The following is a 27,809-nucleotide window of genomic DNA, read 5'->3' as shown; positions in this document are numbered from 1 at the left end:
CATGGGAACGCGGGAGGGCGGTCTAGCGTCCGGCTCCCCTTAGCGGCTACTCGGGGAACAACCCCGCATCCCCCGCGCGTCCAGTGCCGCAGTGAGGGGTGGGCGTTGAGCGGGGTTGGCTGGGAGTGGGAGCAGAAGACTTTACTGGAGGAGGAGATATAAATCGGAGCAAACCTCTAGAGCTGATACTGATGCCCTGTTTGCCAAGCTTTGAGGCTGGTTATTTATTTCCTAAAAGTTGGTAGGTAAACCCTGGGACTTTTAAGGAAGGGCAAAGTTAGTCTGTGCTCTGAGAGGGTATGCAGTGGCAGATGCAGAGACGTTTCTGTTTTTCTTTCTTAAATTTAAGTAGAGGGGACAGAAAGCCACCCCAGCTTAGCCAGTAGCATGTTTTATTAGGTAAGCTGTGTTCTATGTCTAGCACTTTTCACTTGAGTTTTCCTCTTCTTCTTCTGCCATTCAGGCCTTGAATCATTTATGATGATGATGACTGAGGACCATTTATAACCTACTTAGTCACAGGGGCTGAAAAAACACTACCCACGATGCTCGATTTAATCTTCATAAAAGCCCTATAATGTAGGTAAAATATGATTCTAATATTATAAAAAGAAACTTAAGATCAGAGCAACAAAGATTTCTCAAGACCACATAAATCAACACCTTATTTGAAAGAGAAGGCACCTGATACCCAAAGAAGTGAAGTAACTCTTTTTGTTTAGTTTGAGAAGTTTTATTTTATTATTTATTTATTTCTTCACCATTTATTTTAAGTTCATGGTACATGTGCAGGATGCGCAGGTTTGTTACACAGGTAAACGTATGCCATGGTGGTTTGCTGCACAGATCACCCCATCACCCGGGTATTGAGCCCAGCATCCATTAGCTATTGTTCCTAGTGCTCTCCCTCCCCCTCCAACAGGCCCCAGTGTGTGTTGTTCCCCCATTGTGTCCATGTGTTCTCATCATTCAGCTCCCACTTTGAAGTAACTTTTGAAAGACCAAACTGCAGTGGCCAAAATAGGACCAGAAGCTAGCTGAACACATTTTTCAGTAGGATCTCCTTTCCTCCATCTATCTCTGCTCTCTGATTCAAAGCCCTAAGTTCTTCCTGGAAGATTTAAGATGTTATTGAACAGACACATCGTGAGAGTCCGTTGCTTCCTGAGGTTTGAAGTTTTATGGAATCAACTCAGAATCAGGTGAATAATCCAAATAAAAGCAGATAAAAATATGCAGAAATTTCCAAACTTTCGATACCTCAAAAATATTGAGTTATTATTGTATGCTGTTTGATTCATCTGTGGTGCATGATACAAAAGAATGAGGGGAATATAGCTTTGAACAAACAGATGCTCCAATTATTTATGGATGCATAACAAAACTACCCTGAAACTAAGCTGTAAACTAAAATTTATTATTATTATTTATGGATTTTGCAGGTGGGCTAGATTCAGACAGGCAGTTATCTCTCAGAGTCTCTCTTGATTGTTCAGTAACTGGTCTTAAAGTCATCTGAAGCAAAAAGCGAAATTGGATTCTACTCTCAGTAGGAGGAAGAGCAAACAATGTGCTACCTTCTTTAATGTATCATAATGGTCTTTCCAGAAAGAAATGCTGAGCATTCAATAAGAGCTCAGTATGCAGGCATTGAAGAAATACTTGGTTACAGACAATGAACTCAGTGTGAGTTCACCTCCAAATGAAGATCTAAAACACAGTTCAGAGACTGTCACCGTAAGGGCTTTTAATACAGATATTGTACAGATGAGGGCACTGAAACCAAGAAGAATAAATGACTTGCTCGAGGATGTTTTTTTTTTTTTCAATTTTGTTCATCCAGAGTTAAAATTCTGATAGAACTCAACTTACAGATCATTCTGATGTGAACCAACTCATTGATTCTAATGCAACCCAATTCTCCTACGTGAGGATTAGACAATGAATTTAAGAATGGCAGAAAACTAACACCCAATACATACTAGTCAGTTATGACCCCTGTAGATCTCATTTAAATGTTTAAAACCCTTTTAAATCACTGGTTTTAGAATCAGAAATATTTCTGAAATTTAAACTTTAATTCAATCCCTGGTCAGCAGGACTAGTTAAAAGAATTAAAGTCCCCTCTCCGGGCGTGGTGGCGGGCGCCTGTAGTCCCAGCTACTCCGGAGGCTGAGGCAGGAGAATGGCTTGAACCCGGGAGGCGGAGCTTGCGGTGAGCCTAGATCGCACCACCGCACTCCAGCCTGGGAAACAGAGCGAGACTCCGTCTCAAAAAAAAAAAAAAAAAAAAAATTTAAGTCCCTCTATTCCACATTTCTAGGCACAGGTATCACATTTACCTTCCTAAGATCTTTTTCTGTTGATCCCTGATTTTCTCCAACCTACTCCCTGATCCAAAACCCAGCAGCAGGCAAATATGTATCTGCCAGAACTAGAAATGAGTTGAGATTTTGAACCTCATTGGATTTTTTTCCAAGGAAAGAATGTTTGTTATTATTTCTAACACCCTTGCACCCTAACCTCCTTGGTGCAGCTATGATTAAACTATCTTGTCATAAAGTTAATTACTTTTCTTAAAATTAGAAACATTTTAGGTTGGACTGCCAGATTGACTAGCAGGGGATTCAAAGAACATCTTTGCTTGTTTTAAAATCAGTCTTTTAGGGGAGGTTGCTAGAGGAACAGCTTTGTGAGGGGCCGAGGAAATTTGAAGCACCATCTGCTTTATAGAAAGGCAGTGCAAAGAGAAAAAGATTCCTCTCTCTCTCTCTCTCTCTCTCTCTCTGTGTGTGTGTGTGTGTGTGTGTGTGTGTGTGTGTGTGTGTGTAAAGAAAGAAAGTACGTTTTGGAAGTGTAGAAAGAAGAGTTTGAGCAAAAGCCCTCTTTTTTAACTCAAAATAAAAATTCTGTGATGGGGTAAAAGGAAGCATTTTGATGGACTGACATTTCCATTGTGGACAGTTTAAGAATGGATAGCGAGTAGCCTCATTAAGGAAAGCTAAGCTAACTATGAACTATGTTGGGTTGCTTTTTCCTACTATTTTTAGCTTCAAACATTTTTCTCCAAATTTTAATGACATGCAAAATGTGTATTTTATATAATGTTTAGTGAGGGGGCGTGGTTAATATATAATACACAGTACAGTCTTGACTCTGTTTTCCAAAGTAGAAAAAAAAAGCCTAGAAATAAACATGCGAAAATGTCTGGAGTAATCATGCTTGCAAGTTGAGTTAAGGGTAATATTTTTTATGCTTTCATATATTTTTATCATTTTCATACTTTATCAATGATATGTGTTGATTTTATCCTTATTACATGCATAGATCTTCAACCCCCCTACCCATATACCTGTCTTGCTACAACTTCAATTTTTCTCTTTTTTCTCTTTGGACCTAGGGTTTCGTTCCCCTTCATGTTTCTGCTGCTCTTGCTCCCCACAACTCACAACCTGTCTCCTGTCCTCCTTAAGTAATTAACTTTGCAGCCCCCCTGCTAACATTTGCTCCCCAGAGAGGTAAGAAACTCTGATGTTTACATCACTGGGAAACTTTTTATTCCTTTGAATTTCAAAATAGGTCCCTCAGCTCAGCCAATTGTGAGTTTCTCTGTATTGTGCTCTGTCAAAGGGACTGAGACATTCCTGTTTCTGCCTCTTTGGGTCATGAATCACTGCCTTAATTAAAATTGGAATTGTGAATGATACTTCTCATTGCCTAAATGGTAACAGAAATGGAAAAGCAGTACTTTCCTGCTTCTAGTTTCTCTCCGTATATTAAAGACAAAAACCAGCTCTGTAAAAAAGTCATATACTATCATAAAAGGAAAAATGGAGTGAAATTTAACAATTTTCTCCCTAAAAGCCTATGGTTTCTGGCCACATTTGACAGTATAACAGCAGAATTAAGTAGATTCATCCTGCTGATATCCAGGCTATATGCTCCGAGTAGCATTCAGAAGTAGTACTACTGATGGGTGTGTCTAAGATAAAGTCATGGAGGAAAATCAGCAGCCTCAGCCTTCTCTGAGTCCAGCCTTAAGAAGTCTTACAAAACAGAATTTTAAAAAAATTAATTCTCAAGTGCTTGGAGCACATGGCATTTTGAAGAGACAGGAACACAAAATGATTTGTGTAAGAAGACAGCATCAAGAGAAGGGAGATGTGCAGGATAAAGGAGGTGATGATGGGTTAAACAGCAGTTCATATCTTAGAACCCTGCTGAAAATCTGAATAATTATTTTAAGTTGCCTCTAGGATTAAATCCATGTTGTTTAATCTGTCATCAGCTACCTTGTCCCATACATCCTTTGGATATGTTTGTTGCCTTGAGTGTAGTGATTGCATGACAGGTGTTTGCATATGTTCAAACTCATCGTACATTAAATATGTGCAGTTCTTTGTATATCAATCATACTTCAATAATGTTATTAAAAATAGACAATTTAATTTATTTAAACAAAAATCATCAAGTCCATGTTCACTGCTTTACCATTCAAGGGGCTCCATATTTTCTTGCAGCACTTTCCAATATTGTTTCAAAGACCCTTTTACAAACTCTTTTAATCCTATATTGCTTTCTTCCTTATTGGTCTGCTTTTGCTGCTGCTGCTGCTGTTTTCTCCACTGGGAATGATTGTCCTAAAACTCCTTCAGGGAGCAATGACATTTCTTGTATGAAGATATATTTTATCCACATCTACATCTACTGAGTACAAAGCCAGTTAGATGTAGATTTAGCCTTCTCCAATTTCCATCGAGCATGAATAACATCACTTAATGGCACTTTCATAATGTTTCTACCATGCATTATACATGTATGCTTTTGAAAGTAGGTGCATACTTTTCTACCAGTCAAGAAGAAATCCTTTAAAATAGACTTCAGGTTGACTCACTTTTCTATTTGTCATGGTGCCGAAAAGATGATTCACACATAAAAGCTGAGCAAATAAATATTTGCTGAATGAATGGCTTTCCATAATCCTCAACTACTCTTTATTATTTGTGAAAGTAATCTAGTAATAAGACATTCAAACAAATTTCAGTGTGCTAATTGCACTTTGAAATTTACGTACAAGTCTGTAGATTTGCATAGCTTCATGACTTTATTTCTTCTAGGCAGATAATTTCATAAAGACTCATCTTGCTGTACTGGTTTGACAACATAAGAATGTAATAATTGTTGATTTATTTGCCAGGCTCTGCCCAACTTTATAAGCTCTTAAACTGATACTCTGGTAATATCAACAACTTTACCTTATTTTGGTGAATTGCCATGCTTTTGATCAAAGCTGATACTCAGCAAGTATCCTGGGTGTGATTGTACTAGTTACTTGTTGCTGATGTCTCTTCTGATAGCTTGGCCTCTGCCTGACTGGTCTAGGCCTGTGTATTTTTGGTTGTTTAGGTGTTTGTAGAAAGATGGAAATGGAGGTAACCTGTGTAGTTATATATTTACTTTCCAGAGATAATATATGCTTGACCCCCAGAAGCTAGGGTGACTAATTGAGTGAACAGTGTGGCCTCTATTTGAACATGACCAGGCCGGTTATAAGAGTAACAACACAATGCTAAGCAATCATTCAGACGTTAAGTGTGCATGAATATTTATTTACTGAGAAAAATGATTTTAATACATTATTCATTGATAAAAGCAGACTGCAAAAAATATTGATCCTTTTGGCAAAAAAGTATGTGCATAGATACATCCATAATGATAAAATTCAAAATATAGCTAAGTCTAGATGGAGGAGATGGGGCGAAAAGGTTTATTTTTTCATTTTGCTTACTGATATCTTAATTTTATTGTCCATTCATTCATAGAGTGGCTTTATGTTCTGGGTTGCCTTTTATCTCAGTGTAATTATTAATAACCTCAAACTTTTAAAAAGTGTGCTGATTTGGACAGTAAGTTATGTGGTCATTCTAACCATCAAATATGCATTATTTATGTTATAAAAATAAATGTAAAAAGGGAAAAATGATAACTATGTTTAAATTACTTGATAGGAAATGATTTTATATGCCATTTTAATCCAATAATAACACAGATTTGAAACTGAAAAAAATCAGCACTTGGTCATGGAGGGCCTCTTCTTGACTTAGCAGAGATATGTGGAAAGAGTGCATTGCTTTGGGATTCTAGATCATAGACTCTGTGTCCTAGCATGCTGTCTAACTGTGGGAAAATAAGTTTGCCTCCTTGGATCTAGGTCTCTAACCTGTAGTAAGACTGATGACTTAGATGTTCTCTAACGGTCATTCCATCTCCTCATATTCTAAGCTTTGCTGGAAGAGAATTTAACGCACTCTGGCTTCAGAAATATAATCTTTATGGCTGGTTTGACCGGGGGTTATTCCTTTTTCCCCTCTAAAGGAAAATAGTGAAAATAGTAAAGGAAATCCTCACTGATCCAAATATACAGATAGAAGCTTTGTAGCAATCTGAACTTGAATGGGGTTTGAAATCAAACATTGTGATATAATGAAGGGACAAATAGCTTGACAAAACAAGTCTTAGGATGAAAAGATTTTTGAAGTATTTAATTTACTTATGAAAATAAATATTGATGACTTGAAACCATTTATGTATCAATAATTAATCTTCCAACTACAGGCTTTAGATTCTTTAAAGTAAATCTAAATAAATCCATATTTAATATCACTGAATAGTTAATCATATAATGTTGCCTTGGAAAATATTCAGTAAAACATATTTTATATCAAATAAAATTATTCTTACTTCCTTACTATAATTCCTCTAAGTAACAGGAGAAAGCTGTGTATTTTCTTTTCAGTATAGTTAACAAATATACACTGGAATCTATGTGCAAAATTCAGCTAGGATATATATTTTTAGTTATTGCAAGCTTTATGCCAAAAAAATACCCTGCACATCTTTGTAATTACGTTAGGAATAGATAGCAACTGGTGACATAAGCCCTAAGTGTCTGAAGCGTCAAGTCTTCCATATTCGTGGTGTTTTATTGTAAAACAATGGTGGAACATTTGGAAAAAAATTTATAGCATTACAATTTGCACAACAAAAACAAGGGTTTGCATATGGTCCCTTTCAGGAAAGTTTGCATGTTAACTCTAGTGACTGCATTTTCCAGTTCCCAAATCAGATTTTGTTACCAGGAAATTGAATCCTTGAGCTCATCCTTTTCCTTTCCCATGGGTTCAGTGCAATCAGGAGCAACCAATCAATTTAATTATACCTATTCATTTCACTAAAATATTTTTTAAGGTATTTAATACATGATCACCCAGAAACTTGCCTCATATAAATATTTGATTAGGAGTACCTAACGGTAATATTAGTATTTTGTGTATTTTTGTTGTTACATGTTTCCAGACTGCCTTTGGACTCAAGATTGAAACGTCAGCTCTTCCTTGGGTTCCCAGGCTACTGGCTGGCACTGCAAAATTTTGGCTTACCAGCCCTCACGTGAGCCAATCCCTTAAAATAAAGTGTTCACTATATATACATCTGATTGGTTCAGTTTCTCTAGAAAACATTGGCTAATACAGATTTTGGTTGTTGCCTTTGTTGATGAGTGTTTATTTAATAACTAATTTTGGCTTGGGCTCATTTTTAAAAGTGTATATTCTTTGTGTTGTCCAGTCATTGGCGTGTCTTTCAATTTCTTAGTAGTCAGCTAATTTGATAGACATTTCCTTAAATGTTGTGATACAATTAAATCTTCCACTTCTTGCTGAGGGTCTCAGTGTGTATTTTGGGGTACATCTGGCAGGCAATGTACAACTTTGCCTACACCTTCACTTCCGGCTTGCACAGTCTCAAGGTCAGCTGAAGTGAGAGACAGGGTCTTTTCTGGGCATATGCCCAGCTCCACAAACATGTGGTTATTTAGATATCCAAAAATATGTCAAAACTTTTCAAAGTTACCTATGAACAGCTCGTTGCCAGATTTTTCTTTTACATTTTTCAGTTAGCCTCTTATTTACCTCAATTGCTATTGCCACCTCAGTCAGCTGTGATGTTAAATATTGCCTCCAATTGTTTTTGACAAATACTCTTAAGGTAGGGCTTTTCTTATCTACCAAGCTCTGAGTCAAATCAGATAAACATAAACCTTGTGAATGTGGCTTTAACAGATAGGTCAAATAATGACATTTCTCTGGAGATGGAGCATGTGCTGCTAGGCAGCTGGTTTTCACAGCTACTGTGTTTCTAAGTCTACTGGTTTTCAAGAGTATCACAGAGCTGGTAAGATGGAGATGGGAATATGGGAAATTAAAATGCCACAAAGGGTATTATTATCACAATTCAGCGTTTTTTCTAAATAAACACATTGAATTGTTGAAAGCTTTGGATTGATTTCCAGAATTCTAAGAATTAATTTGTCAATTTTTGCCAGTATTTTCTTTGCTTTAATGGAAGAGAAATCGTTTTAGGTCCTTACTCCATAATTCTGGAAGTTATTTTCTTCTATTCTTGATTCTCTTGTGTTCAAGTGTTGGTTCTGCAGGCACATTGAGTCTGTACTTCCTCTGAGGCTAGGAGAGCACAGGAAGCCCACGTGTTTTGAAATGGCTAATATAGATTCTTAAACAAGGACCAATGTCTCTTGAATCACAGACCCATAAGAAAAGATGCTCCTTTCCACTCAAAACCCCAAGCAGTTTATCCAGCCATTTAATATTCAACCACAGTAAGCCCACAATCCCAGTAAGTCTGGGGGAGAATCCATCCAAAGGATTCCAGTGGTCAGAAATAGGGAAATCAGACAGATCAAAATGCATACACAGTAAAACAAAACTGCCAAAGCAGATATTCAGCCTTAAATAGTTTTTAAAAATGTACTCAAGAGAAGCTAAAATAAACAAGACCCTAATAGCACCTAGCACCCCATATTTTAGTTTCTCATACCTTTCTCCAGTAAAAGGACCCAGGGTTCTTTGGATAAATAGATGATTTCAGGTCTAGGGCAGGGGATATACCAGTTGAGCCTTGAGCATCTTGAAGTCCCAGAAAGTAAGAAAGTGGTTAAAACACACACACACAAAATTGATGAAGGCAGTCAAAGGGGTCACAGAAACCAATGGAAAGAGGTCTCAGTGGTCACAGATGAGAAAATTTTGGCACCAAAATAAATGAAGTAATATTGTATTATAACCTAAAGTGTAAAATATATATCCATGAGTCCATGATGACATAAGTAATTGACTAAATAAATGGGGAAGAAAAGACAAATGTCCCATGCAGAACAATTCCAAATAAATGACGTAACCACTCTACCCTAAAAGAGGAGAAGCATAACTCCCTATTCCTTAGTATGAGCTAAATACAGTGACTTCCCTCTTATGAGTACAGTATGGAAAAGGAGAAGAACACTACCTTTACAGTGGAGAAACCTGATAAACATTACTTCAGCCAGGTGACTAAGGTCAACATCAACAGCCATAAATCTAATTGATAATATGTACCTTTCATATGATGTGGTGAAAATGGCACATTCTTTCTGTGTACCTCCCCAAAACTGATAATTCCTTTCTAACCATAAGAAATACTATTAGAGGAGTATGCTATAATATACCTGACCAATAATCCTTAAAACTGTCAATGTCATCAAAAAGCAGGAAAGTCTGAGAAACTGTCAAGTCAAGAGGAGCCTAAAGAGACATGACAACTGCATATAATGGACTAACCAAGATGAGATCCTGGAACAGAAAAGAGATGAGGTGATAATAAAGAAAATATGAATAAACTATAGGCTTTAGTTGATAATAATGTATGAATACTGGTTCATCAGCTGTAACAAACATACAAATATTAAGATGTTAATAATAAAGGAAATTGTGCAGGGAGAGGGGTATATGGAAATTCTCTGTATTATTCACTCAATGTTTTTATAAATTTAAAACTGTTCTTAAAAATGAGTATATTAGTAAAAAATCAGGTCTTCAATTATATTCAGGTACAAGTAATAAGAAGATTTTCTGGAGCTAAATACCATGGTTTTGCAGCTAAAAAAATGCGGTACACAAACTGAAGGAAAGATTCATAGTTAGAACCAAATGAGTGATCTAGATGATCAAAAGTAAGAATCATCACACAGACAAATAACATTATAAGAAGAAATGATAGGATGAAATATAAAAAAGCTTGGGGAATGGAACCATGAACACTGTTGTTGGAGTAATGAAAATGCTGTGAAAAGCAAGAAGAATAAACACTGCAAGTATAGCAATAATTAAACAATGATAGAAGAAAATTTCTCACAAATAAAGATAAAGCTTCCTTGAACATAGACTAGGTTAAGAAAAGACACTTATCCTGACATATCTTGTAAAATTCCTGACCGCTAAGGAATTTTATAGGACTGCAAGTGAAACTAATAAAATATTGATGAAGGGAAACAGGAAGGAGATTGACATCAGGCTTCTTATTTGCCATGCTGGAAGCTAGAATAGCTTCTTCAGATTGCTGATAAAAGATGACTACATCCCAGAATCACATGGCCAGACGAGACATAATTTATTCTTGAGTGTAGGAAGACATTTGAGAATTTGTAATAATTTGAGGAATATATAGCTTATAGAACTTGTTTTATTAAAATAGATGAGAAAAAAATCTAGTCAAAAAACAAATCAGAGACAGACTCCAAGATTTATGAGTAAAATATACTAATATCAAAATTGTATCTATTTATCTAAGTGCAAGGGAATAATAATACACTTTCCAGGGGAACTTAATATAAGAGCCAAAAAAGATACTGAAAAGAAAAGGAACACTGTTAAATAAATTCTAGTTTGTTGTCAATTCTCTCAGCAAATCCAGGTGGTTGGGAGTAGGGGATGTAAAAATGTTACAGAAGTCTATCAAGGGGATGAGGGATAAGAAAGAAAAAGTTAAAAGTTAAAATACTCTTAAGATTTCCTTTTATTGGGGAGGGATCAAGTAGGAGGGAAATAGAAGCATGCATCTTGATGACAAAATAGTTTTATTTAAATTATTTGATTATGAGAACAAAGAAAATAAAAGTAATATGTAATAAATGAGAAAACAGTACATTGTCCAAGGAGAAAACAAATGAAATATATTGCATCTTGATCAAACCAGGCCAGGAACAATAAGGAAAAGGAAAACATGTGGTCATCAATGAGAACGAAGTAAAAAGTGCAAAGCAAGATGGAATGAATCCAGCCAAGCATATCAGCCACTACTCAAAATATAAACAGATGCATTGTTTTCTACTAAAATACAGAGAGCTAAATTAGATTAAATCAAGATATGTACATTGGTAGAAATAAAAATATTTAAGGCAAGATAATAAAGCAGTGGTCAAAGTGATTCCAGGTAAATGCAAACAAAACAGTAATCAGAAATGGTAATGCTAATATTAATCAAGGTAAAATTTCACATTAGAAGAACTAAAATGTTAAACAGAAACATTATGTAAAGGTAGGAGTGTAATTTATAAATAAGATATAACATCATATATTTTATGCACCAAACCATACAGCATTTAATATAAAAGTAAACTATTAGACAACCAAGAAATTAATAAATTGCAAATACAATAGGAAACAATATATACATCTAAATTTTTAAATAGAGTATAGTAAAAAGTAAACAAAGATCTATATTACTTTCTACATTCTGTTCATTTAACAGAAGTTTTTAAGAGCATACAACATCTTTGTAGTTTGTGGACATTTATGAAAATTGGTTGTGTGTTTTGTCATATCTGCTCTGTGTCAACTTTGCTAAACTCTAACTATGTTCTCCAGAATCTCCTTCCCTTTGTGGTTTCAGGTTAAAGCTAATCAAAAGAGAATTTGCACAAGACTTGGGAAGCTGAAGGGATGCAGCAGACGTTATACTCTGAAGGTCATTTTGTTTAGGAGTAATTAGAGAATAATACTAATAACATGAGAAAGGAAGATAGATTCTAGTTAGAACTTGTTCTTCCCAGCACTGTGTCCAGCTCTTTTTCTCTACAGGAACTCCAGCCCAGCAGGAGGTAGAGAGGCAATAGCTTGTCCATAGGCTGCCCCATCAGCATTGCATCATAATCTCACTCACTCCAGATTCACTGGAAGCTCTGATTTGTCTGCCACACCAGTGTTTCAGAAGGGCTGGTTCGTGACATTTCTCTGATCCTCCTGCTTTCTCTTTTGGATTCTCATTGTCTCACAAATCTTACAACTGGGTAAGTTCTTAGTCCTAAAATAAAGCCCTTCTTCTACAATACTTAAAATAGTTGTTATTCTGCTGCCTTGATTGTACATTGATTGATAAAAATAAAATAGAAAAAATATTTTTTAAAACATAAAGTGTTTTAAAAAATTGTCAAATTCTAATAAAAAATAAATAAATAAGGTGGTAAAATTTTTTTCTCTGGAAGTCATAGAAATATAAGTTAAAATAACAAGGTATCTTTAAAAGCTTTTCTCATTAGCAAAAATGAAAAGGAGCCATGATACCTATTTTTATAGGATATGTTAACAAAGGCATTTTATCATACATTGATTTGGCACTATAAAGTGTTAGAGACAATGTTAACCAATAATCCATCTCCTGGATGTCTATGCCGTACAAACAAAGCAGCCATAAGTAATGACCCGTATGTCAAGGTGTTTATTGAGCCATTTTTCTTGGCAGCAAAACAATGGAGACAAAATTAATATCCAACAATATAGTTAATGATGGTTTATCCTACCATGAAGTCTATCCAACTATTTGAGGAGGTAGAAAACATATAGAAAGTTACATACTAGGTTATTAACTTGGGTGGGCAGGTTAAGATGGGAGGATGGAAGAAGAGAGGGAAAAAGGGGAGTCAAAAAAGGGAAAAAGCCAGGCACAGTGGTCATGCCTGTAATCCTAGCACTTTGGGAGGCCGAGGTGGGAGGATCACTTGAGTCCAGAAGTTCCAGACTATCCCTGGCATCATAGAAAGACCCTGTCTCTGCAAAATAATAATAATGATGATAATAATAATAATGTTATCTGGAAGTAGTGGCACACACCTGTAGTTCCAGCTATGTTGGAGGCTGAGGTGGGAGGGTCATGTGAGCCTGGGAGCTTGAGGCTACAGTGAGCCGTGGCCCTGCCATTCTACTCCAGCCTGAGCAACAGAGTGAGACCCTGTCTCAGAAAAAAATACCAAGGGCTAGGGGAAGAAAACAACTATATATTCAAAAGAAGCTGTATTGCCACATATACACACTTGTGTAAAATTATGTATATGTATGGGTAAAACAAAACTAAATATTAAAACAAATTCTTATATATTTAGCCCAACATAATTTATCCACCAGATTTATCCATATTCCTCAGTAGGAACCCTCAGCTTGGGTCAAAATATATTCCTAGATGTGCCTCATAAAAATAATCCAAAATACCTCCTTTTGTTTCCTCTTTTTGGAACGTTCTCCACCTGATGCACATCATACAAGTTCTCCAAGGACCAGTTGATGTGTCATCTCTCCTCTGAATACACCAGCCCACACAAAGTCTCTTCCAAACTTCTTTATCCTTACTAAATAATTTAGCACTTAATTATATAGAACCACGAATTGTTCTCTGATTCTTTTATGCTGTCAGTCGCGTCTCCCTACCGATTAGTCCTATTCTAAGTTTCTATTTCTTTTAACAGATGCATCACCAAATTGTACCTTTCGGGTGGTGATTGTTCTATACAGCATAATGCTTAGTCTTTGGTTTCCAAACATGGATGCAGCTGAGAAAGTATGCAGCCATGACCTCAGAAGACCTTAGTTAAAATTGCATTCTGTTAATTGCTATGGAATGTGCCTGAGTACATTGTATTTCTCTCAGCCTTGGTTCTAATATCTGTAAAATAGGACTCTGAGGCTTAATATACATTTTTAATTATACGTTAAGTTCTGGGGTACATATGCAGAACATGCAGGTTTGTTACATAGTTATACACGTGCTGCGGTGGTTTGCGGCACCCTTCAACCTGTCATCTACATTAGGTATTTCTCCTAATGCTATCCCTCCCCTAGCCCCCAACCCCCTGACAGGCCCTGGTGTGTGATGTTCCCCTCCCTGTGTCCATGTATTCTCATTGTTCAACTCCCACTTATGAGTGAGAACGTGTGGTGTTTGGTTTTCTGTTCTTGTGTTAGTTTGCTGAGAATGATGGTTTCCAGCTTCATCCATGTGCCTGCAAAGGACATGAACTCATCCTTTTTTATGGATGCATAGTATTCAATGGTGTATATCTGCCACATTTTCTTTATCCAGTCTATCATTGATGGGCATTTGGGTTGGTTCCAAGTCTTTGCTATTGTGAACAGTGCTGCAATAAACATACGTGTGCATGTGTCTTTATAGTCACATGATTTATAATCCTTTGGGTATATACCCAGTAATGGGATTGCTGGGTCAAATGGTATTTCTGGTTCTAGATCCTTGAGGAATCTCCACACTGTCTTCCACAATGGTTGAACTAATTTACACCCCTACCAACAGTGTAAAAGCGTTCCTATTTCTCCACATCCTCTCCAGCATCTGTTGTTTCCTGACTGTTTAATGATCACCATTCTGACCGGCATGAGATGGTACCTCATTGTGGTTTCGATTTGTGTTTCTGTAATGACCAGCGATGATGAGCTTTTTTCATGTTTGTTGGCCGCATAAATGTCTTCTTTTGAGAAGTGTCTGTTCATATCCTTTGCCGACTTTTTGATGGGGTTTTTTTTTTTTTTTCTTGTAAATTTATTTAAGTTCCTTGTAGATCCTGGATATTAGCCCTTTGTCAGATGGGCTAATATGGGCTAATTTTCTCCCATTCTGTAGGTTGCCTGTTCACTCTGATGATAGTTTCTGCCAGCTCTTAATATACATTTCAAAACAGCCTGGATTGCAGGAAGCATTCTGAGTAGGTGAACCTGACCTTGAGTCTGAACTCTGTAACAACTTATCTCATATAGCACCTAGCAATTTTTTACCTGTCCCTCTGCATCCATGTTATTTCACACTGAGACTAGCTAAGACAGTTGTGCTACCCAGAACTAGTGTTACCTTATAATTTATTTTCCTAACAAGCATACCTTTGAACATGAAAGGGATTGCTATTAGTTATTACACTGAATGCGACCACAGGCATAAATAAGGATTGACTCTGGCCAACTAGGTGTAGGGGGACCCCCTGAAACTATTGCTATGGAATAAAAGATGAAATGCTCCTGATTATTGTAAATACAAAGTTGCATGTAGGATTGTGTAAAGACAATGCAAGGTTGGGCTGCCAGAATGAGCCAACAGTGCGTGATGTGCTTCCCCCTGCAGAAAGCCTATGAACGGACATGCAGTCAGGGAGGTTTCACATCACCAAGATTCCTATCCCAGAAAAGCAGATGTTCATAGCTCTGGGGATGGAATGCGACCCTTGTGGAGAGTCTATAAACGGACACATGAGGGGGCACCTGTTCATATGGATAAGATAGGGCTATAAACACCCTTATCTTGCCACGGCTCTTGTAGGTCTCTTTAGGGTTAAGACATACTCCCTTCTGAGAATTTGTGGTCTAACCGGTTGTCTAGTTTCACTTCCTGCTTCTATTGATTGTTTGCAACCAGCTTTTGCTGCAATTATTACTACTGATTAGTGTCTTACTAAAAATAGCTTATGGATAGACTGTGTTTCTGTTTTAAGGCTCTGTTAGAAATTGCTGACACACACACTATATTGTAAATTCTTATCTCTGTATACTGTACTTCTGCATACCGATGATATGTTAAAGAATTACTTCATCCCATGGGACCATCTCACCTCATAATCAAATGACCCTTAATCCCTCACTAACCTACCCCTGCCCTCACTAAACTTAATAAATGCTGGTATATCCAGTGCATTGGTGGCATCGCAGGACCAGAAGGCGGTGACCCCCCTGGACCCAGCTTTCACTATCTTGTGTGTGTCTTTTATTTCTCGACCCGCAGATCTGCCTGGGAACAAAGAAAGAGCCCCGTTGCATTAAGGGCTGCTGGCCAGATCCCGCAATAACTAGGAACTATGCAGACCACATCTAGGGTAAATATGCAGCCACAAACACATACCTCATTTGTGTGTAGCAGGAGATAATTCTATTTCCTATTTACCCCTTCTGTTCTCACCCTCAACCCCAGTGGAGAGGATATGTCTTTAGTAAAAGAGTGGAGACATAATTGGCATAATTAATTAATTACTCTATGAGGTAGAGTCAATATTAATAGGGCTATGTTTTGTTTATCTTTCCCTCTATCAAACATTTTAAGGTTATAAGGCAGTGGTTTTAAGTTGATGAACATGAGACAAATCTGGCTTTTGGGTTGTCTTATTTGGTCTACAGAATATTTATTTAAAGGATTCAAAAGCATCTCCAATATTCTAAAGTGAGATAGCTAGGTAGGTAGGTAGGTAGATAGATAGATAGATAGATAGATAGATAGATAGATAGATAGATAGACAGACAGACAGACAGATAGATAGGTCCAGAATTGCAATTTCTCTTGAAAAAAAAAAGAGAATATCTCCTAAAAGTGAAATTTTATTCCCACTTGTCAACGATCAAGTAGAACTGAACAGTCAATTCTTTCTAATTTTATCTCTAGATCATTATACTTCTCCTAAAGTTGAGGGTTAATTATATTTATTCTTCCCCAAGAGATAGCATGGACTGCCTGCCTAATTCACCCACATGTTCTTCCTAGACCCTGAAAGCATTAGATATTCTAAGCTTCAGGTAAATCTCCCCCCAGCAACTTGCAGCAGAGACTTTCAGAGTGCTGCCAGAAACAAGATGGAGAGCAGAAGATTAGAAAAAATGAGGAGAATTGAGGGGAAATCACTGGAGTCTAGAAAAAGAGGATGGACTCTGAGCTGCTCACCCAAAGTGGATTTTTATGGACTGATAATTAGATAGGAAATAATAGGTAATACACAGATATTTTTGGACTGATAGAAAACAAGATGAATTGCTCTTCATCTGAATGCCATACATAGATGTAATCATCTACAGCTGTTTTTTTTTTCTAAGAATGTACATAATATAGACCTACCTAGGATTTATGGAAAGAAAATATTGGATGTAAAATAAAAACAATAATATTTACTCATAAAACTATTGGGATTAAACCCAGCAATAACAATATAACTTATCAACTACACATAACTATACAATGCTGAATGGCTTGATGATGGTGGAGAAGGGTCTATATGAATGGAGCATGATTCTCAGTTTGGGAGGTTGATTAGATTACCCAGATAAAGTCTTTATATCATGCTTCTTTGACTCACATTTACTGAATACCTCTTGTTGAAAATAGAGATAAGAGAAAAACCTATTAAGTCATTACTAATATGACTTGGATCTATTTATCATTATTTCACATATTTATTATGTTTCCTGAGCCCTGAGACCCTGGAGTCTCAAAGAGAGGAAGGACCAACATCTTTGCCCGACAGAGTGGGATGACAGCAAGAGGCTCCAGACAAACTTAGTTCTAGAAAGTAACATACAGAAGAAGACAAAGAAAGAAAAAGAAGGAGGGGAAGGTTGGCTGACTTGCCTTTCTCACTTATAATCATAGGGCACTGCCTCACATCTCTCCACAGCATCCTCACCAATCCATTTTTGGCCACAGGAATTTTGTATATTACCCCATTTACAATGAAAAAGCAGTAATGAGTAGAATAACAGCAACTAATATTTAATGAGATTTTTAGTATGCTAAGCACTTATCTCAATCCTAATACTATCTTTATAAGATCAGTAATGTTATCACAAATTTATAAATGAGGAAATTGGGAAACAGTTGAATTAAGTAACATATGTAAAATCATGCAGCTGGAAAATGCATAACTAAGATTTGTATGCAGATAATCTGACTCAAAAGTCCAGGAAGATGATTGCCGTGCAGTAATAGCTCTATAACCCCTCTTCTCAGCTGTCTTATAAGACGGAACACATGGCATGCTAGCGAGCAATTTCCATTTCAAGGCCTGGTATAAAGGCTACTCTCTTGATAAGGCCTTACTGAATTTGCCACATTGAAATTAAACTCTCTCTCCATTGTGGGCCCACAACACTGTATTTCTCTCTAGGGACAAACATGTATTGCCTTTTATTATAAGCACTTATGCATTTTTCTTCTACTGAACTTTTCATGTTGAGAAAAACCCTGGCAGTCATGCTCACTTCTGTCTCTATCTCTTTCTTTTTTAGGTACTCTCTTTTTATTATATTATATTATAATATTTAATTTCATTTAAATATTAAGACTTTTTGTTATAATGTAATCACAAAAGCATACATTTACATAGCATTTAACAAATTGTTTTCTAATTCAGTAACTCTTCCAGTACTTACACATAATCTACGTTTGTGAACTATGTATTATCACCTGTATTTTTCTTTCTTTCTTTTTTTTTTTTTTTTTTTTTGGGACAGAGTCTTGCTTCATCACCAGGCTGGAGTGCAATGGCTTGATCTCAGCTCACTGCAACCTCTGCCTCCCGGATTCAAGCAATTTTCCTGCCTCCGCCTCCCAAGTAGCAGGGACTATAGGCACGCCCCACCACGCCCAGCTAATTTTTTTGTATTTTTAGTAGAGACAGGGTTTCACCATGTTGGCCAAGATGGTCTTGAGCTCTTGACCTCATGATCCGCCTGCCTCAGCCTCCCAAAGTGCTGGGATTAGAGGCGTGAGCCACCATGCCTGGCCTATCACCTGTATTTTTCTAATAAAAATTAAGAGACTCTAAGAAATTACGTTACTGCACCTAATTTAATATTGATTCTTCTAATTTTGAATCCAATGTTCTTTTCAGAGCCTTTTCATGTACTCTCACACTTTGCTCAGTGTCTGTTACAAAAAAGATTCACAACAATGGTGCAATAAATGAATAAATGAATGGACACATGTCCTAAGAAAAGAAGACACTCTATTGAACATATTTTGTACTGATATGCTAGGTACAAAATATATTTTGCATCAATATGCTAGGTAATCACCTTTTATCCAAGGAATAAAATGACTTGTGCAAAGATTGGATCTTTCTAGGTTGCATTATAAGAACAAAACAGCAATAGGAACAACTGATTTGAAACAATAAAGATTAAAGTACACTCTCTCTGAAGAATTTAGAATTCATTTAAACAGAATTTCCAAAGCAAATGATGGAATAGCATATTTACATGATATTTAATTATTTACCATGTTCATGAAAATAAGATCTGTGCTAAAAGAAGAGAAGGCTTTCGAAATTGACAAATGGGATCTAATAAAACTAAAGAGCTTCTGCACAGCAAAAGAAACTACCATCAGAGTGAACAGGCAAACTACAGAATGGGAGAAAATTTTTACAATCTACCTATCTGACAAAGGGCTAATATCCAGAATCTACAAAGAACTTAAACAAATTTACAAGAAAAAATCAACCCCATCAAAAAGTGGGTGAATGATATGAACAGACACTTCTCAAAACAAGACATTTATGCAGCCAACAGACACATGAAAAAATGCTCATCATCACTGACCATCAGAGAAATGCAAATCAAAACCATAATGAGATACCATCTTCACACCAGTTAGAATGGCAATCATTAAAAAGTCAGGAAACAACAGGTGCTGGAGAGGATGTGGAGAAATAGGAACACTTTTACACTATTGGTGAGACTGTAAACTAGTTCAACCATTGTGGAAGACAATGTGGCAATTCCTCAAGGATCCAGAACTAGAAATATCATTTGACCCAGCCATCCCATTACTGGATATGTACCCAAAGGATTACAAATCATGCTGCTATAAAGACACATGCAAACACATGTTTATTTCAGCACTATTCACAATAGCAAAGACTTGGAACCAACCCAAATGTCCATCAATGATAGACTGGATTAAGAAAATGTGGCACACATACACCATGGAATACTATGCAGCCATAAAAAAGGATGAGTTCATGTCCTTTATAGGGACATGGATGAAACTGGAAACCATCATTCTGAGCAAACTATCGCAAGGACAGAAAACCAAACACTGCATGCTCTCACTCATAGGTGGGAATTGTGAGAATACTTGGACACCGGGTGGGGAACATCACACACCGGGGCCTGTTGTGGGGTTGGGGGAGAGGGGAGGGATAGCATTAGGAGATATACCTAATGTAAATGACCAGTTAATGGGTGCAGCACACCAACATGGCACATGTATACGTATTTAACAAACCTGCACATTGTGCACATGTACCCTAGAACTTAAAGTATAATAAAAAGTTTTTAAAAAAACAAGAGAAGGCTTTTAATCAGTTAAGAGGGAAATATGGATCAATTCCCTAGAAAACTCACATGAATCTCCCCACAGTTAAAAATTTGGCTTAAATTAAGACAGAAAGACATATCAGAGTACAGGAGATAATTGGTGCTCTACTGTACACAGCAGTCATGGGCTTTCAATAAAACTAAGGACCTCTGTAGAACTGTGAATTGTTTTTGAAAAGTCAACTTAGAGCTGCCTAGCAACTTAATCCTTCTCCTCTTTAGTAATATCTTCACCTACACACAGAAGTTGGGTGACCTATCATGTGAGTATACATTTTCTAGGACAGGTCTGGAGACAACGTAAAAATACTGCTTTCTAACAATTCTAATCCTAAATTTCATAGTCAGTGGGAATTTTATATTTCACTAGTTTCAAGGCTTATGCCAATATCTGTGAATCATGAAGAGCTCTGTCTCTTCAGGAGACAGATGTGGGTTCAAGTCCCGGTCAGGCCTTCATGAGGGCAGAAGCAGCTAGAACACTAGTTACTCGCTACTTCACATGTCTAGTCCTCATTCATCTAATCCTAGTAGTAGCACTGGCCTCATAGAGTTGTTGGGAAGAGTCAATAAATCCACACAATAGACTTAGTCAATGAACCAAATACAGTACCTGACACATAAGAATAATTTCATAAATACCAATTTCTTTGAATATTCTCATTGTCCTTAATGTTATCCCAGAATCTGTTTTTACTCACTTCATTCATTCCCCATTTCTCCTTTCTAATTTCCATTCCGTAAACCACCTTTCTTTGAGTGTCAAGAAACTTCTGATAATGACCTGTACATATTATTTAATATGAGAAGGCCATTTAGAGGCAAAGCAATGAGGGATAAAATAGTAAAGAAAAAAAATAATAGCAAAGTTTATGCCAGAGAAAATCTGGTTTACCAGTTGCTTGGAGGCATCCCAAGTGGCTTTTACTGTGTGTATGGTGAGAGATTGATCTTCAGTTACTGTCTCCGAAATCTGACTTTGGCAGAAGGAAGCAGAAGCTTTTCCTAAGGTAGACTCATGGTAAACAAGTTCACAGAATATACTATAATACCAATATAATACTAATAAAATTATTCTTATGTCATGAAAAATAGTACTGCTGTGGGGACTGGCAGTTATAGTGTCTATGTAGCACATACATTTCCAAAACATACATATTCACATGACACACACATGGGTGCAGACTAGAAAACAGTGAAACCAGGGATTTATGCCAGAATCAAGGCAAGGCGAGTCAGTCATATGATTTAAAAAGTTAATAGCATTAGGCTATGGTAGTCCAATGTACACCTCTCAGTTTGGTATTCAGGCAGAAGGAACTCTTGGACTAAAGTAAACTCTTCTATGAAAAAATTCTCCCGCAAGTATGGCCAATGTTTAACTCTCTATTTTATGTTTTCTCATGTGAATAGCTACCTTCTGAATGATCTATTCTCCGTCTAACCCTGATAATGTAATTGATTAACTCAGTTAACCAATAACCAATCAATTGGTTAACCAATAGAATTGCTCTCTCTCTTGAAAAGTGAGCCTCAAAAAGAAGTTGACTGCTAAGTACATTTTGCATTTATCTGATTTCATCTATTATAGGTTGGTTTATTGCTAACTATTCAGGGATTTTATGGCTGTTTGCTATTTTATATATGTAGCTATCTCTGCATATATATAAATGATTATCATATAAAATCTACATTACCGTTTTTAAAAGTATGTAATGTAAGTATGTATATATCAAATGATTTGTGTAGGGCCTTTTGCTGATTAATTTATTAATGCTTACTGAGATTGCAAAGTTATTTTGGAATGTAAATACTTTCTTAAATAGTGCAAATGTTTTTGTATGTGAGCTCTTGTATGAGACATTTATAAGTAAACGCATTTTTATTAGAAGCTTAGGATAAAAATAAATTACATATGTGAATATGCTTTGCAAAGTGCATGATGAGCTAAATGTCATGTATGGTAATTATTAACATGAGACTAAATTTGTGTTAAATTTTCACACCCCATAAAGGCTCTGGAGTTGCTACCACATTATATTGAAGAACAGTGTTGGTGGGAGCTCTTGAAACACCATCCCCAAGACTCACCTTCATTATATTTGCCTTTGGCAGCCCACACACTCTTCTCAAGCCCACGATGAGACAAGCACAACTTTTGCAGACCTGTGAGAGAGAACAAAAGAGCAAAATAAAAATTTCTCAGAAACTCAGTAGACCAGAAAGACAGTAGAAAATTATCATCGAAAAGAAGAGCTTTTCATGTTGACTATAGCTGCAGTAGAACTACTATCTGATATAGGTCAAATTAGTTCTGAAGAAGTGTGTAGGAAGATACAATTTTCAGTAAATTGCATTAGAAACTAAGCAGGTGGGTAGGTTCTATTCACTGTTATGCAAGCTGATTTAACTGTCATCTTTGAAACAGCTTAGAATGGACAGATTTTCCAATTACATTTTCCTAGGGTGGGTAACACACTCTTCTAATATTCTGCCCCCCCAGACTCGGGGGCTGTACCTTTTCCTTTGCTCACTCTGATCTTTTTTGTAGGCATGCTAAATCACTGGAATTATTGAGCATAACCTATCCTTTCTAACCTCTGCTCAGCCTGTTGTCTGTGTCTAGAATGCCTTCTTTATCTAACAAGTCAATGGAAAGTCTACTCTTATGATTCAACTCTTAGAAAGACAACTTTTTAAGTGACACCTCCACTTAGGAACAATCATTCCTATTTAAAAAGCCTTTCTATGGAAATGTATGCAATCCTGAAATGATACCTAGTAAAATGTAGTGGAGACTACATTCCCATCACTCTAACTATATGAACTTGGGGAGATTAAAAACTCTGACCTCAGTTTTTCTTTCTCCTGCAAAATAGAAATAATAATAAGAACTACCTTGAAATGCTGTAAAAATAAAAATGTGCATAGGCTGTTTAGCTTTTGTGCATGTTAAATCCCTGGGATAGATCCTGGTTCATAGTAAGTATTCAGCAAGTGGTAGCAATCAACAACTTTTTCTGCCCATAAATATAGTAATTCCTTTATTTCTCTGCCTCCCTCATTAGACAATCAGTTCCTTAACGGTGGATACCATATCTTTGAATTCATTTCTGTATCCTTTTCCCTGTTCCCAAATGTTTGAAAAAGTACCTTGTATTTAACAAGGTTTTGTTTTCATTTTAATATAAGTTTCCTAAGCTTATTCAATTGATACATGATATATTTAACCTCACTTTTTAAGTAGCCTGCCAATTGAATAAAATTAGTTTTATGTAATAACAGAAAAAAAATTCTGTAAAATATCTGCTTAAATACTTTTATAAGAGTATAAACTTGCTTGCCAGATAAATGAATAATGACGTACAGTCTACTTCATTTATAATAGTAGAGTGTATTTTATAATGGTTGAGTGCATTCTATACTAAATTGTATGAAATCCCCTTAAATATCAGTTTATGGAATGTAAACTGAAAGGAACCTTGAGGACTATCTAATCCAATCCTTATTTCACAGATAAGCAAACTGAGACCCAGTATGTGTAAGGGAATTATTAGGAGATGTGCAGCTTGGAAGTCACAGAGAGAAAACTTGAATCCAGGTCTCTTCATTGTTTTTTCTTGTCTAACACTTTTGTGTCTTTGCAGAAAGATATTTAGATTTGCCAATTGTGCCATCAACATGATAAAACAGATAAAATGATTTTGAGGAGACTAAGACCAGATGTTCAGAAAAGCCATAATAAATTTGAACTAAATATCTTCAGTTAAAGATGGAAAGCAAGCTGAACTCCAAAAGTAGAAGGATTTGATGGATTTGGGTAGACCAAGGAAATTACAAGGTAACTTCAGGTGTGAGAAATAATGAGTGAAGTGTAAAATCAGAATAGACAAAGACTTTGTGAGATGAAGGAGAGGAAAATGGGGTTAGAGAAGCCTGTTTACAGAACCCTAGGCAGATGCAGAAAAGTCAAAATTATAAGAAAGCTGAAAGCACGTAGTGCAATTCAATCATGTGATGGTGAACAAAACTAAATAATTTTGTCTTTTTCATTAAGTTGTTATTATTATTATTTAGAGATGGAGTTTCGCTCTTGTTGCCTAGGCTACAGTGCAGTGATGCCATCTCTGCTCACTGCGACCTCCACCTCCTGGATTCAAGTGATTCTCCTGCCTCAGCCTCCTGAGTAGCTGGGACTACAGGCGTGTGCCACCATGTCTGGCTAATTTTTGCAGTTTTAGTAGAGACATTTAAATTTTTAGTAGAGACATTTCACCATATTGGCCAGGCTGGTCTCGAACTCCTGACCTCAGGTGATCGGCCTGCCTCAGCCTCCCAAAGTGCTGGGATTACAGGCGTGAGCCACGGCACCCAGCCCCTCATTAAATTATTAACTACATCTGGAGGACATTAAAAAAGAGACCCTTTACTTATTTATTTTGAGACAGAGTTTTGCTCTTGTTGCCCAGGCTGGAGTGCAATGACGCAATCTTAGCTTACTGCAACCTCCGCCTCCCGGGTTGAAGCGATTCTCCTGCCTCATCTTCCCGAGTAGCTGGGACTAGAGATATGCGCCACCACGCCTGGATAATTTTTGTATTTTTAGTAGAGGCGGAGTTTTACTATGTTGGCTAGGCTGGTCTCAAACTCCTGACCTCGTGATCCACCTGCCTCGGCCTCCCAAAGTGCTGGGATTACAGGCATGAGCCACCACACCCGGCCGACCCTATTTATTAAAAGTACATTTTGGGAAAATTAATCTAACATTTATGTGTAGAAGATTGTTAAAAAACAGTCATAGTTTAAGGCCCCATAGATTATATGGGAATTTTAAAAAATAGACTGAAGCTTCAATAAAGGTTGTGGCATTGTAAATAGAATATATGGGTAACATTACAAAAGAAACCTCAAAATTACCCAGTTGGCTAGAAAGTAAAGAATAGAGACAGAGATAGAAGGAGATCATATTTCATAATATTTCATACTTAGGAGACCTCACACATGTTTTCCATTGACAAAGTTAGGAATGCAGGGAAGAAGGTCATGCTGGTATGAGATGTGATAGCCCCATTTCAGACTACTGATTTTGGGGGCAATTCTGGTTTTTAAAAAATATGTTTTCTTTTTTTTTAGAGACAGGATCTCACTCTGTCATCCAGGCTGGAGTGTGGTGGCACAATCAGGGCTCACTGCAGCCTCGACCTCCAAGGCTTCAGTGATCCTCCCACCTCAGCCTCCCAAGTAGCTGCGACCACAGGTGCACACCACTGCACCTGGCTAATTTTTTATTTTTTGTAGAGACGAGGTCTCCCTATATTGCCCAGGCTGGTCAGCCTCCCAAAGTGCTGAGATTATAGGTGTGAACCACCATACCTGTCCTTGAGTATGGGACAATTCTATCCATGCATTCGGGAGCCTTGGAGAGAGGTAAGGTTAGGAGATACAGATTGGGATATTATGCAAAGGTGAAGGCTGAATCTATATAAGGATTAAGTTCTTGAAAGACAAGAATAGGAAGAATAGGCCCGGAGCGGTGGCTCACGCCTATAATCCCAGCACTTTGGGAGGCCGAGGCGGGCTGATCACGAGGTCAGGAGATCGAGACCATCCTGGCTAACACGGTGAAACCCCGTCTCTACCAAAAATACAAAAAAAAAAAAAAAAAAAATATCCGGGCTTGGTGGCGGGCGCCTGTAGTCCCAGCTACTCTGGAGGCTGAGGCAGGAGAATGGCGTGAACCTGGGAGGCGGAGCTTGCAGTGAGCAGAGATGGCGCCACTGCACTCCAGCCTGGGCGACAGCGAGAAGCGAGACTCTGTCTTAAGAAGAATAGGAAGAATAAAGTGCAGGGAGGAAGACAAATTCTTAGCCCACACCTACAGCTGGTTGGCAGAACATGAAAGAGAAACCAATAAACCAGTGAAGAGCTATCAATGGAGTATTTGAAACAAAATATATTTTCAACTCCATAATGAGCGAGCCCTACATACTAAATGCAGTTGAGGAGCTTGTTTACTGGGTATAACTATATCAATTTCAAAATGCTAGTTTCCATATCAGGATTTATATTGGCCAAATGATTCAACTCTTGTATGAAAAAGTAAATATAATTTAATGAAGAACTCTGAAAGTAGTTATGTAAGACTAGTTCATCTTTAGAAACATAAAAGTGAATTGAAATATTTCATTAAAATATTGGTTTCTGAGAAAAAGTCTCTCCAGACTACTTGTTGAATATCACTTATCAAATTTGCTATTCCTCTGAAAACCCTCTTTTATCAGGATTTATGAATAAGACAAACATTAGGTCTCTCTTCTGTCTCGGTGGAAAAACCCCATGCTAATCCGATTAAAGTTCCTTAAATAAGTTAACAGATCTGGGTGCCAATATCATCAAAGGAGCTACATGTCATCTTGAACGAGTTTTGGGAAGGAAGGCCAGCCAATGTCAGAAGTTGTTTGAATGAAAAGCTGAGACTTTTCAAAGTTGCCTGCAATCATACGCTGACTCAATGAATAAAGACATCTAAACCAGATTGAATCATGCATTATCAATGCTGAAAGACAACCTACAACAAAATGTCTTTATTAGGACCAAAGTTGTTTATGTGGAATATTATTATTATTATTTTTTTGCCTTGTAGAGGGCTAATGAATCAGTTTGGAATAAAAGTGATTCATAAACATCTAATTGCATAACTGTGAAGAGTTCACTTTTTCTTAATTTCTATCTCTGTAAAATGAGATCGAAATGGACCCTTTTCTTTTTTTAAAAGAAAAGCAGTTTTCAAGTCCTTTAATTGGGATAATAATATGTTTATTATCAAATCTTCTTCAACCTGACCTTTCACAAAGTCATAATGCAGATAATAACATGAGTGACCAGTCTTGTTTGGAGAGCAATTTGGTAGAAATTTAAAAACTTAAAATACATATTCACTGTAACTCAGTAATCTCCCTTCTGGGAATCTCTCTTATCAGTATACATGCACAAAGCCAGAAAGATGGATTAACTGATGTTTGTTGCCATACTATGTGTAACATTGAAAAATTGAACACAAATCCTAAGAAAACTTGTATAACATAATTTTACAATCTTATGGAGCTAGTAAAAAATGAGGTGGTTCTATATGTACTGATATGGTGAGATATTATTATATATACTTAAGTGAAAAAATATGTTATCAAATGACTGTACTATGACTTATTTGCAATCTCCCCTATTGTATTTATTTATCTATATTAGATAAATGGAAAAGAATAAGAAGGGATACATACATTAAACTGTAACTGTGGTTACCTGTGTACAGTGTCTTTGGGAGATAATTTTTTAAAAAAGTTAAATAAGTGTTTGCAATTTGAGAAAATGGCCTTTAAATAATAAATACTTTAACATGAATTTAGTGGGTAAAAAGGCAATTAGTACTCCTCACTAGGTCCTAGTTATATTACATATAAATCCTTAATGCTTTTAAAGCATTATGTAGAGGACAATCTACATTTGCCA

General features: G+C 36.8%; 1 protein-coding gene and 1 long non-coding RNA gene across 4 annotated transcripts in view; one reads left to right on the top strand and one right to left on the bottom strand.

The window, feature by feature from the left end:
- The window catches only part of ANO3 (anoctamin 3), a 472,830-nt gene that overhangs the window by 328,388 nt on the left and 116,633 nt on the right, over positions 1-27,809 (bottom strand). For both annotated transcript variants that reach the window (XM_063711053.1, XM_063711054.1), the window contains exon 2: positions 22,395-22,469. In XM_063711053.1, the coding sequence (XP_063567123.1) occupies positions 22,395-22,469 (75 nt within the window). The remainder of the gene's footprint in view (positions 1-22,394; positions 22,470-27,809) is intronic.
- On the top strand, positions 49-26,896 carry LOC109028955 (uncharacterized). 2 transcript variants are annotated; one of them, XR_008669586.2, is made up of 8 exons: positions 49-241; positions 464-579; positions 1,099-1,202; positions 9,606-9,707; positions 11,973-12,181; positions 15,946-16,036; positions 23,372-23,418; positions 26,678-26,896. It is a non-coding gene; the product is annotated as an uncharacterized lncRNA (long non-coding RNA). The 2 variants fall into 2 exon arrangements; XR_008669585.2 differs by lacking the exon at positions 1,099-1,202.

The sequence above is a fragment of the Gorilla gorilla genome, chromosome 9, assembly GCF_029281585.2.
Source record: "Gorilla gorilla gorilla isolate KB3781 chromosome 9, NHGRI_mGorGor1-v2.1_pri, whole genome shotgun sequence".
In the NCBI taxonomy this organism is placed as follows: Eukaryota; Metazoa; Chordata; class Mammalia; order Primates; family Hominidae; genus Gorilla; species Gorilla gorilla.
Note: the sequence above shows the minus strand (reverse complement) of the source record. Positions and strands in the feature narration are given on the sequence as shown.